The sequence below is a fragment of the Perna viridis genome, chromosome 7 (genome assembly GCF_037379345.1).
Source record: "Perna viridis isolate PV_CMFRI_1.1 ecotype Kerala chromosome 7, ASM3737934v1, whole genome shotgun sequence".
Classification (NCBI taxonomy): domain Eukaryota; kingdom Metazoa; phylum Mollusca; class Bivalvia; order Mytilida; family Mytilidae; genus Perna; species Perna viridis.
Genome location: NC_142451.1, coordinates 25952648 through 25970226, shown reverse-complemented (window position 1 = coordinate 25970226; position 17579 = coordinate 25952648). Strand labels below are relative to the sequence as shown.

At 34.7% G+C, this 17579-nt stretch overlaps 1 protein-coding gene across 1 annotated transcript; it reads left to right on the top strand.

Moving 5' to 3' along the window:
* Positions 1-5512: 5512 nt before the first annotated feature.
* Positions 5513-16880, top strand: LOC148612010 (DBH-like monooxygenase protein 1 homolog). Its single transcript, XM_088595352.1, has 9 exons — positions 5513-5541; positions 7302-7512; positions 8281-8416; positions 10058-10156; positions 10618-10803; positions 11247-11407; positions 13921-14164; positions 14735-14828; positions 16450-16880. The coding sequence occupies exons 1-9, from the start codon at positions 5513-5515 to the stop codon at positions 16724-16726; spliced, it is 1437 nt and encodes a 478-aa protein (XP_088451478.1). The 3' UTR covers positions 16727-16880.
* The last annotated feature ends 699 nt before the right edge of the window (positions 16881-17579 follow it).

Genomic DNA, 17579 nt, shown 5'->3' with positions numbered 1-17579 from the left:
CTCTCGCAAAGATATATGATTCAACCTTCATGAGAAAAGGTTTTGACGTTATTACAGGAGACAAAAGTTCATATTCAGAACGGAAACTTATATACTGGTGTTACTTTTTTGACTCTCCCCTGATCTGTTTTAATCATTTAGGTGTCAGTCTCTATAAGAATCGGGCAGTGGATGAACATGGCATGAAAAATAACCCCCACACCATTTAATTTGTGTATTTGCACCATCAGAATCAAGGACGAAAGACCATTTTTTCGTATGAAATAATGTACTGAACATGAACACTTCAAAGGAAGATAACACTTTCAAATACCTAATTTTTCGCGCTAGACTTCTTACAACTAGGCTTCTGTAGCAGGATTATGTTGCTACAAGACTGAAGTCATTACTACAGAAGTTTTGTGGTCGTAATCTTGAACTCGTGGATCGATGTATCCATTTGCACAATGAAAACTGATGTGTTCAACATGTCATAGTTTTCCTTTCCTCTTTCGTCTACCCCGGTCTTGACTTTTTATGAGCAACTCGGTGGGTGTTTCTATAAAAGCAGAGGACGCTTACCATACCGGTGTACTTGGTACATGCTCCCAGTTTTTACGGAGTAGGAGTTGCTCATTCACTTTTGTTACTACGTATGAATTATTTTAGTTACTTTATGTTCTTTGTTGTGTATGTCTGTTTTCCATGTCTGGTCTTGTCCCTGGATTACATTCTTATGATTTCCGCTGGAATCTTGATTCCCTTGATTACTCTCTAATATTTCATTGAAAAGTTTCTGAGCAAAAATCCAGAGATACAGAGATCAAATAGGGGTATTTTCAAATAGAAAATAAAGATCATCCTTTGGTGAAATGGTATTGCCAGATCAGTGGGTTTTTGATATGCATGTTTTTGATTTTTTCCCATTTTTCATAATTCTTACAAATCTTGCACTTAAATAACACAGTCGTTCTCGATTCTCATTCTCATTCTGTTCTAAGTGTATTTGTTTCATCGTTCTTTATCAACGTATGTTAAAATAAAATTAAAGAACCTTAGTGAGTGCGCTCACATATCCCACGCGCCCCCATGTTGGATATTCAAGTAAATTTGTTTGTAAGAGAAATACACGCAGAAGGACCCCGATAAAAAAGGAATAAGAGTGTTTTTTTAAGCTTTAGACCTTTATCTTCTAACTAAATTCTGTTGCTCAGAATGGCAGTTACCAAAAATCATGTCAATATCTGCAAGCGTTTAGAAAAAAAAGTCCGAAAAAATGACGATGGACCGACGGACTGACGGACGGACGGGTCAAAAACATTATACCCTTCCCAGCTTCGTTGCGTGAGGTAAAATAAAATTTAAAAAAATAGGGTAGGCAGGGTACATGTACATGTATAGCAGGACACAGAGAATTTTTGCCTTTTAGTAAATAGTTGTGTATATAGGGAAACCATGAACATCGGTACTTTCATACTTGCTAGTATACGTTGTGTTAACTTACAAATGGGGTGTAAAATAAATACGAAAAAAACCAAAACATATAGATCTATTAAAACGCTAACAAGTCTTGACAGACGTTTCGGTTTCCCGCTCGCTTTGCTGTCATGTTCAAAGTGTTGACGAGTTAATTACATCAGAAAACAAATACAGGAATTTTTACGACCGACCAGTGAACTTCGAACCCCTATAATATCTCCTGGCTGCATGATCTATCAGTGTACATTAGGAAGTGATAGTTGTCACGCCTAAAACATAACATGCATATTATGTACGTGGTAGTCTTCAAAAATCAGTAATTACTGGTTGGTTCTGTGTTTGAGGTAAGATTTTTAGATTTATTTATTGTCCGTAAAATCAAGGAACAAGGTTCCTCTTTTACCTATGTAAGTTAAACAGTTAACTGTTTGAATATTATTCATTTGTTTTTTTGTCTTTATTGTGCCGTTTGATCATGACCAATATGAAATAGCACATCCTCTTTTACATCAGTTTTTGAGCATAATAAAGCATCTTATTAAAATAAAATAAATACGACTGACAGGATTGGTACTGAAGCCAATGATTCCCAGCCTTTGTTCAAACCTCAATGTACTTTGCCTTGTTTTCATGAAGCATGTAATGCGACAAAAATTAAATTCCTTAAAAGTATAATGTATCAAATTTGCGCGTGCTTAACATGATAAACTGTTATAGTCAATAGATTAGATACTATAACTTTCATCAGACAGATTGTAACTGTTATCACATATATTGTTACGGTCATCATACAAACTGTTATCGTCATTAGACAGATTGTAACTGTCATCAAACAGACTGTTACCGTCATAAGACAGATTGTTATTGTCATCAGACAGATTGTAACTGTCATCAAACAGACTGTTACCGTCATAAGACAGATTGTTATTGTCATCAGACAGATTGTTACTCTCATTAGACAGACTGTTACTTCCATCAGACAGACTATCCGTTATTAGACAGGTTGTTACCGTCATAAGACAGACTGTTACCGTCATTAGACAGATGGTTACTGCTATCAGACAGACTGTTACTGTCATTAAAAAGATTGTTACTGCCATCAGACAGACTGTTATCGTCATGAGACAGATTGTTACTGCCACCAGACAGACTGTTACCGTCATGAGACAGATTGTTACTGCCACCAGACAGACTGTTGCCGTCATGAGACAGATTGTTACTGCCACCAGACAGACTGTTACCGTCATGAGACAAATCGTTACTGTCATCAAACGGACTGTTACCGTCATAAGACAGATAGTTACCGACATCAGACAGATTGTAACTGTCATCACAAATACTATTACGGTCATCATACAAACTGTTACCGTCATCAGACAGATTGTAACTGTCATCACAAATGCCATTACGGTCATCATACAAACTGTTATCGTCATTAGACAGATTGTTACTGCCATCAGAGAGGCTGTTATCGTCATTAGAAGGATTGTTACTGCCATCAGACAGATTATTACTGTCATCAGACAGACTGTAACTGTCATCAGACAGATTGTTACATCCATCGGACAGACTATCCATCATTAGACAGATTGTTACTGTCAAATGACAGACTGTTACAACCATCAGACAGACTTCTGCTGCTATCGGACAGATTGTTACTGACACCAGATAGACTGTTACCGTCATGAGACAGATCGTTACTGTCATCAAACGGACTGTTACCGTCATAAGACAGATTGTTACCGACATCAGACAGATTGTAACTGTCATCACAAATGCCATTACGGTCATCATACAAACTGTTATCGTCATTAGACAGATTGTTACTGCCATCAGACAGATTATTACTGCCATCAGACAGATTGTTACTGCCATCAGACAGATTGTTACTGTCATTAGACAGATTGTTACATCCATCGGACAGACTATCCATCATTAGACAGATTGTTACTGTCAAATGACAGACTGTTACAACCATCAGACAGACTTCTGCTGCTATCGGATAGATTGTCACTGTCTCCAAAAAGACTGTTACTGCCATCGGGTAAACTGATACTTTCATTAGAAGGACGGTTACTGCCATCAAATAAACTGCTACTGCCATCGGATAGACTGTTACTTCCACCGGACAGACTGCTACTGCCATCGGATAGACTGTTACTTCCATCAGGAGGACAGTTACTTCCATCAGACTGTTTCTGCCATTAGACATACTGCTACTGCCATCGGATAGACTGTTACTGCCATCACACAGACTGTTACTGCCATTGGACACACTGCTACAGCCATCAGATAGCATCAGATAGATTGTAACTGCCATCATACAGACTTCTACTGCCAAAAAATAGTCTGTTACTGCCACTGGATAGACTGATATTGGCTTCGGACAGACAGCTACTGTCATCAGACAGACTCTACCTCTGTTTAACAAACTTTTACTGTCACCAATCTGATTTTAATTTTCATCACAAAGCCTGTTAACGTCATAAGACAGACTGTTGCTGTCATCAAACAGGCCGGTACTGTCACCAGACAGTTGTTAGCATTATTAGGCAGATTGTTATTGTCATCATAAAACTGATACTGTCATCATACAGACTGACTGTCATTAGGCAGGCTGGTATTATAATCAAATAGACTTTTACTGTATCAGGCATATTGTTATTGTCATCAGTAAGGATGTTTCTGTCATTAAGCAAACTATTATTTTCACCAAGCAGATCGGTACTATCATCGAATAGATTGTTACTGCAATTTGACATACTGTTATTGCCATCGGGCAGACGGTGGATACGATTTTCAACAAACGGTCGGCATTCCAATGGGAACAAATTGTACTCCTCTACTTTCTGACCCATTCCTTCACTCTTATGAGGCTGACTTTATAGCTGATCTGAGCCGAAAGAAAGAATAGCGTTTAGCTAGATCCTTTAATCTCAGTTTCCGCTATATAGATGATGTATTATCTTTAAACAATCCTAGTTTTGCGGATTTGATACATCGCATCTACCCAAAAGAACTTGAGATAAAGGATACTACAGAAACTGTGAAGTCAGCCTGATATCTTGACCTACACTTAGAAATCGATGGTAAAGGAAAACTATTGACCAAACTTTACGACGAACGTGATGACTTTTCATTCAAAATTGTCAACTTTCCTTTCATTTGTGGCAACATCCCTTCATCACCTGCGTATGAAGTGTTCATATCACAACTCATACGTTATGCCAGAGCTTGCCGAGACTACAAAGACTTTTTGTATCGCGCTAGAATTCTAACAAATAGGCTTCTGGAGCAGGGTTATGTTGCTACAAGATTGAAGTTATCAATACAAAAGTTTCACGGGCGTCATCATGAACTCGTGGATCGTTACGTTGTATCAATCTGCGCCATGAAAACTGATTTGTTCAATGTGTCATAGTTTTCCTTTCCCCTTTCGTCTACCCTGGACTTGACTTTTTATGAGCAACTCGGCGGGTGTTTCTAGAAAAGTAGAGGACGCTTACCCTACCGGTGCACCTGGTCCATGCTCCCAGTTTTCAGTGGAGTCCGAGTTGCTGATTTGCTTTTGTTACTTTGTATGTATGATTTTAGTTACTTTATGGTCTTTGTTGTGTATGTCTGTTTTCCATGTCTGAACTTTGTCCCTGGATTACATTCTTTTGATCACCGTTATAACATTGATTCCCTTGATTACTCTTTCACCAAGCAGATAGTCAATTATTGTCACCAGACAGGCAGTGATTTTCACCAGGCAGACAGTTACTGTAATCACATGTAAATGCTTAAATCAGATCTGTTATTGTCATCGGACACTATTACTCTCTGCAACTAAAAAGTTTTTGTCACCAGGTAGACTGTTACTGTCATTAGGGAGGCTGTTACCGTCACCAGTCTGACTCATATTTTCATCGACAGACTTTCATTATCATCGAAAGACTTACTGTCATCAGACCATCAGACAGTTATTGTCACCAGGCAGACACGTATTCGCACCAGACTCTGTCACCAGATAGGCATTAACTTTCACCAGGCTGACAGGAACTGTCATTAGATGGACTATAACTGTCATCAGACAGAAAGGTACTGTCACTAGATAGGAAGTAATTTTCACAAAGCAGACAGTTACTGTCACCAGACAGACATACACTTACTTTCATCAGTCAGACTATTACTGTCACCAGTGAGACTGTTGCTGCCATCAATCAGATTATCATTGTCATCATGTAGACAGTTTCTATCACCGGGCAGACTGATATTGATATCGGTCAGACTGTAAATGCGCTCAAGTAGACGTTTAAGCGACTCGTTAATACTTTTAGTCAAACGCAATATACTAAAAATCCGTAGTTTGACTTTTGAAGATAAATCTCTTCAGGTAGACATTTTTTTCTATCATGCTTTCAATCTTTCTGCACAATAATGTGCTAAATGTTTGTAACCTGCATATTTTATATTCTATGTTCATGTCCCTACCGGTAATCGTTTTTTTTTCGGACCTAGAGTCATGCCTATTAATGGGATTATTATTTAAAACGTTCATTATTGGTTTGAATGTTAAATGCACGTGCGTTGTTATGTCGTTTTTTTTGTGTGTTTTCTTTTTTTTATATGAATTATAGCTTAAAGTTGATTTCTTTTGATACTCCATTACAATTATACAAAATCTGTGTGTATATTCTATATATCATATCACATTCATCTGCACCATTTCATACACTTAAATCATCAGGATTATTGTTCCTGTTCTTACATTTAATGGAGACACATTTCTATGGCCAAGATGTTTCTTTGTCCATTTATTTCGCACAGTGTCACTTGACAAAAAATACTGTAAATTAATTCATTAATTTTTACAGACGAAGAAAGAGGAAGAAATCTTTGAGAAAAATGCAAGTTTTATTGAGAATATAAATGAAATCGACCATTTGATTCTGATGGAAAGGGGGGTTGGTAGTTGTTCTAATATCTTGGACTTGGACAAAAAAATGGAAATGCATATTCTGGCATCCACAGCTTAGAAAATTAAAAAAAAACTTCCTACCTCTACTGCACTGTTAAATAAATATTTTGCTCTGACCAAAGCTGCCAGCCCCCCTCCCCCATCAGAATCAAATGGTCATACCCATGAGCATTTTCCCAACAAACATTCGAAATTCATCGGAGTTGCATTCCTCCAAAACATGCACAAAATTCCATTTTTTTGCACTGAAGATAAACAATAATTCTTCTTGGTACGAGCATGGAAGTTCTTTTAGTGTATGAAAAGAATAAAATATAAACCAAAACACTTAAATATAACTAGAATGGATATTATAAATATGTAGAAGAGACAACAACCCAACCAGGATGAAAACGAATATTATCTTTACCTCGGATTTACTACGAGTCTTTGTCAGAATCAGGCAAAATGGACAAACTGAAATATTCATGTAAAAAATCCTCCGATCTGTCTGACAAGATACATTCACTAAAGAAGTCGATTCTATTTTTTTTTAAATAACCAATTCGATCTCTGTACACTCAATATGTTCGCAATATTAGAAAACTGAATTTTTTTTTACAAAAGTTATCTGCCCTTGAATTACTCATTTGATGAGCGTTTCAATGAAATTTTATCTCATTTCACCAAATTGTTATGGACAATCTTGTCTTCATTCAGTACAAAAATTAATAGTCAAATTACGCTGTCGAACCAATTTGTTATTCTATATCATGTGCATGAGTCTTTCCGAGACTGACATTTGATACAATACCCATTACCAGAAATGTGTAAATGGTCAATGAATAAAAGGAGCCACTGCACTCTGTACTATTGTATATTCCTGAAACGACTTTTTCAGGCTATTGATATTGATATTACTAGTATTTAACTTTGGAAGAACTCAGCAATACTCATCCTACCGAAGTTCAATACCAAACGGAGACAATGTTCCGAATCCATGCCAAGTCGATTCAAAATGGGAAGGTGTCGGGCATCAACTTCCGATCGGTGGTAGCGTTCTGAATCCGTTCGGGTTAGATCTGTATCAGAACAAAAGAGATTATGGGAAAGTAAGACATAAATCTCTTGCTTCTTATATGAGAAAACATTTAAATTCAGTCCAATATTCGTGATAAATAGATTCTGTATTATGATGGCTTATTGCAGAGAAACAGTAAGCTACTTGACATCGGATACTTTTTAAATGTCTGAAACTGTACTCTAAAAAAAATTTCAAAACCAAACGAAACAAAACAAAAAAAAAACAACAACAACAAACAAATACAAAAACAATACAAAAAATCTTCCCATTATGCCTTCCAAAAACAAAAACAAAAACAAACGAAATGAAAACAAAAAACAAACAAACAAACAAACAAAACAAAACAACCGTAACGAAAAAGCACTAAGAACATGGTTGCACTACTTCCTTGTAATCAGGAAGGCTTAGGACTTTGCATTTGAAGATTTAATTTACCAAAAGTTTGCTATGACGTACAAATAAATGCAGGAATTCGGATTGTTATACATGTAATAATCTATTCTAAGTAACTAGTCAATAATTCTCTCGGAACATAACGCGTTCCCAAATATATAGATAAAGATTTTTGGTTTTGTTTTGGAAGACAATACATGTTAAACCCCAAAGGGTTTGAAAAATTAATTTGATCTGAACCATCTCCTACTCATTTCATAGTAGAATGCTTATAATAATAGTGTATTTCTGTTAAGAGCAGTTTTAGAAATCACTTGACATCAAAGTGCTCATCCTCCCAAGTCAGGGTTTGAGGGATGCAGGAAACAAGAAAAAAAACTGATTTATGTGTAATTTCTGTCAGATTTGGACTAAAACTGTGTGTGAAGCAGATTCAGACGGTGATGGACTGAGTAATGGACAAGAACTTGGTGACCCCGATTGTTTATGGACCGCAGTAGACACAGAAATACCTACAAATTCTACTGTTTCACATCCAGGTGGGTTGTCTTTAAACCATTAATTTCCTAAGACAAGTATACCATAATATGAGGAAACGCTGTGGATGCACTTACGTTCATTTAGGTACCAATCCATATAAAATTAAGATAATGCCAATGGTAGAGGTGATTCAAGATGAAAAAAAAATAAACAAACATACAAACAAACAAACAATTTTTTATCTATATATGCCATGCTTTTACGTTACAAAAAGTATATTCTACTTTATATATCTGCATTTCTGAGACAAGCATACATTCATCTCATATTATTAAACCGTGCAAAATAAAGGATTAATTCTATTGGATGAAATATAATCACGTGACATAGATTTGGATATTTTTTTGTTTTAATGGCAAGAAAGGTTGAATAACCCCTAAAATTTATGCCATCACTGAATAACCCATCAAAAATACAAGAGCAGGTGAATAACCCATCTTTAGTATTCATTTTTGTCAGTGCTTTGTTTGTCCGGTATAATAAAACAAATACGGCACACTAATTCGGTGAATATCCAAAATTGCCAACCTCACTAAAGTTGTTCCCCTCGGGCTAAAGCCCTCAAGGAAATAACCCTATATCGGGTTGACAAGTTTGGATATTCATCTCCTCAGGGGCCGTAATTGTATAATATTCTCCAGCAAAGTTCGAATTTAATTTTCAATCTGCAACTTTTATCTCAAAAGGTGCAACAAACAAATGACAAACTATAACAGGTAAATATGGTCTGTAACAGTGTCTGTACAAACTGGTAAATATGGTCTGTAACAGTATCTGTATAAACTGGTAAATATGGTCTGTAACAGTGTCTGTATAAACTTGTAAATATGGTCTGTAACAGTATCTGTATAAACTGGTAAATATGGTCTGTAACAGTATCTGTATAAACTGGTAAATATGGTCTGTAACAGTGTCTGTATAAACTTGTAAATATGGTCTGTAACAGTGTCTGTATAAACTGGTACATATGGTCTGTAACAGTGTCTGTACAAACTGGAAATATGGTCTGTAACAGTGTCTGTATAAACTGAGGTATTTTACATGATTTTGCCAGTATCAAATCGAAAGTAACTAAAAATTATTCTGTTCATCGGTAATTCAATTTTGGCATTTTGATTTATTTCAAAATTATTTTTTGAATTACTTTTGTCGCTGGAAAAAAATCTAGTAAATAATAATGATGATAACGATATTAATTGATAAGATCAAGACCACGCCCCTAATCGATACTTGCACGCTTACGTCATGTAAATCATGTTTGTTTTACCAAATATTTTTGTGATATAACCAGTGAACAAAATACGAAAAATATCAGGCAAAAAAGGATAAATTGCCGATAAACAGAATATATTTACCGGATAGCTATACATTCCATAAAACATGCGGTAAATAAACGAGGAAAAGCGACAACAGACCTAGGTCAGCTCTGATCTTCTTTCAGAAGCAAATTATTTTTAATAAGTAATTTGTTTAGCGGAGAAGACTTTTTAATATTACAAATACAATATGTTTAACTTAAAAAATGTAACACATAATTATTAACATAAAGAGGGATTCAAAACCAACTTGACAAACCTTCATACCATGAAACAAAACCGTATAAGTCACTGGCTTATATTCATCGATGTATGTTCATTTAGGTATATGTGAACCTGTTGATTCAGAACGATGTAAAAAGAAGAACGATTGGTTGAAATGTGACAAGGAACAATTTTTCTGTAAAAATGTAAATGATTCTGGTATGTATCACACTTAATTATTATGCTTTCTGCACAATGTTTAAAATTATGAAGTTATATACGAGTACAAAATGGAAACCATTTGCACAAAGATGTGCAATGTGTGTAATTTAGACAAGCAAAATCAGTGAGGATAAGAGTGTTATATTTCAACATCAAAAACACAAAATAATACCGGTATGCTAGAGGTACGTAGGTTTTGCATTCGGATTTAAGAAATAAATTCTAAAGTATCAGTTTATAACCCATGTTTAGAAGTCACATTAAAACATACAATTAACACAGAAACTTTATCTTAAGAATATTTTATATTCTAATTATATTTCTAAAAGTTCTGAAAATAATTTGTAAAATCCACAATAACATTTTTATTAGCATCGACCCATGCGACCAGGCTGGGGACTTGATGAAATGAAACAATTATTATTGTAATGTTGTTCTTTGTATATTTTTTCTTACAGATATAAAGGAACTAACCTTAAGAATGCCAGTATCTAAAGTGCAGAAATCACATTCAGAATCTCCGTATATGTGTACACATTTTCATGTTCCATTGGTTAAGAACTATCACGTGATAGCATTCAAACCGGTTATTGACAACAAAATTGTCGTTCACCATATCATCCTCTTCGGCTGCAACGAAAAAGGTACAACATATACATACATACATACATACATACATACGTACGTACATACATACATACATACATACATACATACATACATAAACAGTAAAAGTTGCAAAAAAACTCGTCTAAAGATAGTTTTACATTAACGCTTATTGAATATATATGCAGCTTTCTCGAAAGAAAATGTATACGATACACAGAAAAAAATGTATTACTTTCATTCGCTATCTCAATGTTTAATATGGAATAATGAAGTCTTATCAATATTACAACCAAGTTTTAAATGTTTCATAATTTAATTTTTAGTATTTTGTAACAAAGTTTGTATGGGAATTGATGAAATGCTGTTGAAAAATCGCAGAAATTAAATCATCGTCCGGTGGTAAAATAAATCACACATGCATTTTTAACAGCCGGCTTAGAAAGGGAGAAATATCTTTATCTAATTGTATGTGTTACAGCTGTTCAGCCAGAATTGAACAAACCCTTCGCATGCGGTTTAGAGCAGCCAGATCACTGTTTTAATCTTTTGGCTTGGTCAGTTGGGCTTGAGCCACTCTGTCTCGATGAACAAATAGGTATTCCGATTGGAGTTAGTGGATATACAAGGTTCATGATACAGGTATTTCACATGGAAGTCGATTAACTGTTTATTATAATTTTTTTTTAATCTTGATTACATTGAAATGCCCGTATGATGAGATAAACGGAAAGTGAAATTCTGACCATTGTAACCTTTCTTGCTGACCCCTGACCTCATATTATATAATATGGTATAACCTAGTCAATATCATCAAGGTCATTTGGAAGCAAAAAATTTTTGAATAGCCATGGATTGATTGATTGATTGTTGGGGTTTAACGTCCGAGCAGCAATATTTCAGCTATATTCAGACGATGAACATGAAATGGATGATAAAATGAACATGAAATGATGAAAAAATGGATGGGACACTAGGATAATAGGGTCGACAAATTTTGATTGGCACTAGGAAAAGGGAGGGATGGGTAAGGTCGGGCAATTTAGCCTCCTGTGGCGGAGCGCAAAGGTTCCTACTCCTATCGAATACCACAGCAGGGTTCTTTAACGTGCGAGAAACGTGGCATCTTTTCCAACACGGTGCACCACTATGGTTTGCAGTCAGGTTTTCCGTATTATAGCCTGACAACCCCAGCATGTAACACGCCAGGAGTACCCCATTCCACCACCTGGGGCACGCATCCCAGTTGCTCTGTGGGCAGAGCGCGTAGCCCCCAGCTAGGTTTCTGAGCACTATTTAGTCGCCTTTTACGACAAGCTTAGCGCTATTGCAGGCCTATTCTTTTCACACTTGGACCTGCACGGGGCGAATAGCCATGAAAAAAGACGATATCAAGAGGTAGAAATAAGTGGACAAAAACAATGAAATCAGAAACTACAAATGAACAGTAAAAACACCATAAAACAGGGGATGCACTAATGTGCTCTAGAATAATGAACACTTCCTGTTTTTGCAAATCTATGGATGTCATTTGTCATATTAGAAATGGAGAGTCTGTATTGGTCAATTGGTCATGATGGTGACCAAAGAACTTTATGGAGTGATTGTCTTTATCTATGGGCTGATATAATTGTTTTTGTATATTTTTCGTAAGCCGCTGAGTAGATCAGTGTATAAAATGGTCGCAATTTTAGATAAGATTAGTCCCCAGAGCATTATGTTGAGTATGATTACTTAGGGAACTATGGTTTTCAATAGGAAATCAAAGTCGATGTTTGTGTGTTGTTGAATTTGGTTAAAGCCTTTACCTCTTTTACTCCTTTGTTAATTTCGAGATGAAGGCCAAGATAGTTTCTTCAATGTTGGTATTTTTAAAGTAGGAAACGAATTTTAGATTAGTTAGTGATAAACATCGTCTATGTAACGGAAGCTGAATGCGTTTCTTTTGTTTGAGTAAGGTTCTGAGGAATCTGACACATATGTGTGTATAAAGAGATGAGCAAGCAGAGATGGTTCCTATCGAAATGCTTTCTATGTGATGGTAACTTATCCACCAAATTCTACAAAAATGCCAACAAACATAAAACAATAATTATCAATAATACAGTAACGATTTTGTTATCTGTTGTCCATCATTTGTTGCTAGATTCAGCACTATTTACTCTCACATTGCATTTTTTCGGCCTCTAAATCCAGTATGTTTTTACACGAGTCTCTGTTGAAGATCTGGGATTTCGTCTGAAAAGTCGAAGAATTTCTCACACGAGTGAAAAAAATCCCAGATTGTCAATAGGTGATGAGTGTAAAAACGTATTTCTACCGTTTTACAACTAAAAGCAGTGGACATACATTAAAAATTAACGAGTAATTTGCATAAAATATTTGTCATATTAACCATGTGCGATTATCAGTAATCACCTCGAAAATTCCGTTTTATAGTAATTAACTCTAATTTTTTGTATAATTTAAATATATTAACATACATTGTTATAAAAAGATTTGGACCTGCGTACAAAAAGTTGGATTATATTATTCATTGACCCAATGAACTTTACTGTACTACTTTTACTTTGCGTATTGCGGTTAGCTGTTTTACTCATGACAGACACGGTCGCGTGCATGGATTGTTTTTCACAGAAAAAAAACGAAACGGAAGAACGTCCTTCCTTTTACAAATTTTATAGTTTTACTACTAGTTTTTTGTGGGACCAATTATTTTAAACTATTGAAAAACAATGCTGTCTGTAAGTTTTACATTTGACCAATGAGCAAGCATTTGTAACTGATGTTACATTTTTACTTTATAATGGTCAAGTATCACATCTTGGCAAAAACTGCAATGCTTTATTCCAGTTACTATGATTTATGTCAAAGAGCTTCTTTATTATAACATATCGAGTAAATGAACGCATAAATAGATGATAAAAGTCTTCGAAATATTACAAACTTTTATAAAATCAAGACAAACTTTTAAGCATTGTAGGGAACAAATCATAAAGTATAACTCAGTTGCTTACATTTTAATATCTTGACCCAAAGAACCGAGAAAGCACCAGGGTATCTAACACTGTAATAAAATGTACTCCTCATGTCATAACTTTTAATATATCACAAAAATTAGATGATTTTTTTCATTATTCTATCTTATATTACAGGTACACTGGCATAACCCAGATGGACGGGACGATTACACAGACAGTTCCGGTGTATCTCTGTACTACACACCCAATCTTAGACCACACAATACAGCTATGCTAACTATAGGGCAGAGTAAGTTCCAACTCGAACCTGGGTTGTCTGATGTTTCCGTGTCAGGATTCTGTTCAGGACAGTGTACAAGAAAGGAATTTACTGGGCCAATTTACATATACACTGTGGCTAGTCACATGCACACTCTAGGTATGAATTTGTACATTTAAAAGAGTGCCATTAGGATGTTTTAATATGTATAATTTTGTAGATGAAGTCAAAATAGCTTGGTGGGCGATATTGGCGACTCTAAATTACAAGGCAACGTTACATCAATTTTCACACTTGAAATGCTGTTCGACATTTGCACAGCATACTTTAAATTATTTACTGTTCTCCATTCCTTCTAAAAAATATAATTATTTGTATTTCAGAGTGTAATTTTCTTCACGTTCAAGTAATTTATTTGACTTCATCTTAGAAGTACATTGTGAAAGTCGACAGTTAACAACTTGGAACAATGATTGTTCTTGGAATAATAATAAAAAAATTAACCCCGTTGTCTGCTCCCTCGTCTATCTGATTTTTATAACAATTTTTACAGCTTCTACAAGACAGAACCAATTCAAGCTTTCGCCAAGATAAACTGTCCTTTGTCTTGTTAATGTCCATTCTGACACACCCAAATATACGTGCTTTCAGAAATTTATTTGAGTACATACTGCAGTTTTTACACAGTGTTGCAATAGTAGTAAACATATTATTTCATTCTTTTAACAGGTCGAAGACAGATTGTAGAACACTATCGCAACGGAAGTGTTTTAAACGTCCTGAGTAACAACACATTTTCATTTAACAACACAACAGAAACTAGGTATGTTTTTAATATAATACAAATAAACAAAGGATATACAATGCAAATTCAGTGCTTCGTTTACGCATGCATTAATGATAACTAAAATCTGCATACACATATCCACGAAATACTTAGTCTAATATGAATCGATTTGAATCAAATTAGTAATGATTAAATTGCTAGCTTTATTCTATTCATTTCGACATCGTACTCCAATTCTTTGCCATTTTGAGATATTATCACATGAGGGTATCTAAGGAAAAAAGCAATAAAAGCAGTTTCAGAAATCATGTGACTGGAATAATGAGGCTTAGACACTTTTTTCTTTGAATGAACGGTAAATTACCTAATTTTTAATCATTCTCTTTAATCCCATGGTTTATTCGTTATCTGTTATGATGCCGTATTTTTGTGGAGTTGTATATCCTACGAAAAATTATCGGGACACACTGGTTATTCATGACTGTTTTAGCGTCTTTTCTTTATATAGTTTTAGTGCATATAAAATGTAGATAATGACAATGGAAGAGTTGATACCATGATTATGTACGAAAGTAGCAGTCTTCGTAAGAATCATGCAAATGCTGTAAAATGTGATAAACCTAAAAAAGGCTAATTATTTTTATTTTTGCTATTAAGTTGCTTTACAGGTCTATATGATGAAATATACTGGTACAATTAATCATTCTATTCTGTCTGCTCTAAGGAGATAATCAACGTGGAAAGTGTAATAGTTTGTACTGTATTTTAGCGTCATTTACATAGTTAATTCGGCAGTACATTCTATATATTTTTTTATCTTAAGGATTATACGAAAAGCCACATGTTACTGTTTACTATGACATTTTAAATAAAAATATCAAAAATAAAAACATGTAGGCTTTCCAACCATGAATCACATTTTGCATGATTCTTATAAGGATTTTACTTAAAAACCCATTAACAAACGAGGTGTTTTCTGTCTACATCCCCGGATCTGTTACGCCTTATTTTTATTAGTATAATCATTTCTGTATAAAGGTTTGTATTTTGTATCACGCTGAATTCCTCTTCATCTTAAACCAACCTAATCAAGAGTGATAACTCTTGCAAAGTGTACATATGTGTATATTTTTTTTCTCAAAAGTACAACCCGAGAGATAAACTGAAATTGGTTATGTGGTCGTTCACCTTTTCAGAATAAGAAATAAAAGTACATTGTATGAGGTTTTGACAATTACTCTCTAAACTTTAGAAATACTGCAATATAATATGAAAATTTCATTAAAGAATATGGAATGTTTCATATCTGATGTTTCATCGACGTGTAAAAAGCATTGACCTTAAGAAATTTTCTATGAAGCGCGTCATGTTAAAAATGTGCGACCGGTCAACTCTTTAACACGCTGATGAAATATTAGAAAAAATAACTCAACCAAATTTTCCTTATTCTATTTCTATTATATTTTAGACACACATAGAAAAAAGGCTATACACAGTGATCAACATATTCATTGTGGGAGTGGCCTTTATAAGTACCTCGAAGATGTGTTTTATCAACGCATAAAACATCGCTTGTAAATCAGATTTTGCAGTGAGATCAGAGTATTTTAATGATATGCACAGTAAATGTCATTATTATTTTGTTTTAACGTTTCAGGTTTACAAAACCAGTAGAGTTTTTACCCGGGGATTCGCTGCGAACCACATGTTATTACGATACAAGGTCAAGAAATAGAACAACACATTTCGGACCGGGAACTGAGAACGAAATGTGCTTCAGCTTCCTGCATTATTACCCTGCTGAAAACATAAAATCACGCAAGCTATTGTGTTTCCAATGGAACAAATTATCTTCATGTTTCATCAGTAAATTCTATCACATGGAAGTCAATCCTGGAATCCGAAGTATTTTTAGATTTATACTGAAATTTTAATAGTTATCTCCTATCAATGATGAGTCCTTTAAGGAATAACTTATATTTTTTCGGTCTTTGAAGAAATAACCTCAATCACGTGGTGCACACTTAATAACCTGCATAGCAGGTTATTTCAAGTGTTCACAACGGGTATTCAATTGATGTTATTTCAAATAGACCGAAAAAAATATAGAAGTCGTTCCTTATAATTTATTAATAGTATCAAAGTTAAAGGAGTAAATAAGCAAAAAAAAAGATGACGTCATAGTCACATTACAAAATTTAATCGTTGAACAATTTTTTTATCCAATCAGAAAGCATGTTACATCTGAAATTAAATTATTGCATAATAATGAAAATATGGGTTAATTTTATTTCAATAATAAACAAAATAACAAAACAAAAACAAAGAAATTAGTTTGATTCTAATTCTGTGCATATGATTAGTCGATACGGATTCTTGACCCCTCTTTCATTAACTTGTGCAAGGATTCTTGCAGTACTGTCTAGAATGCTCCAGAAATGAACAATTTCCTGGAAATAGAAATCTGTTGGAACAAAACAAGGTTGCACTATACAAATAGGATTGAGGTGCACTGTTTTGAACACAAAACTGACCCGGTTTAATTTTGTAAAACTAAAAATAAAAGGTGAAACTTAGTGGAAATATTGATTGTGGATAGTAGAGCATTCGTACATAAAAAGATGCAATACTTGTTAGGTAAACAGGTGTTAAATGCATGCTGTAGGCTATCCGGACAGGTTCAGGACTTCACCGGATTCGGTTCTCTTCCCTGCACCAAATGGCTGTTTATATAAAAATGCAAAATTTCGCACTAATTTAAGGATTAAAATAATGAACAAATGAGCA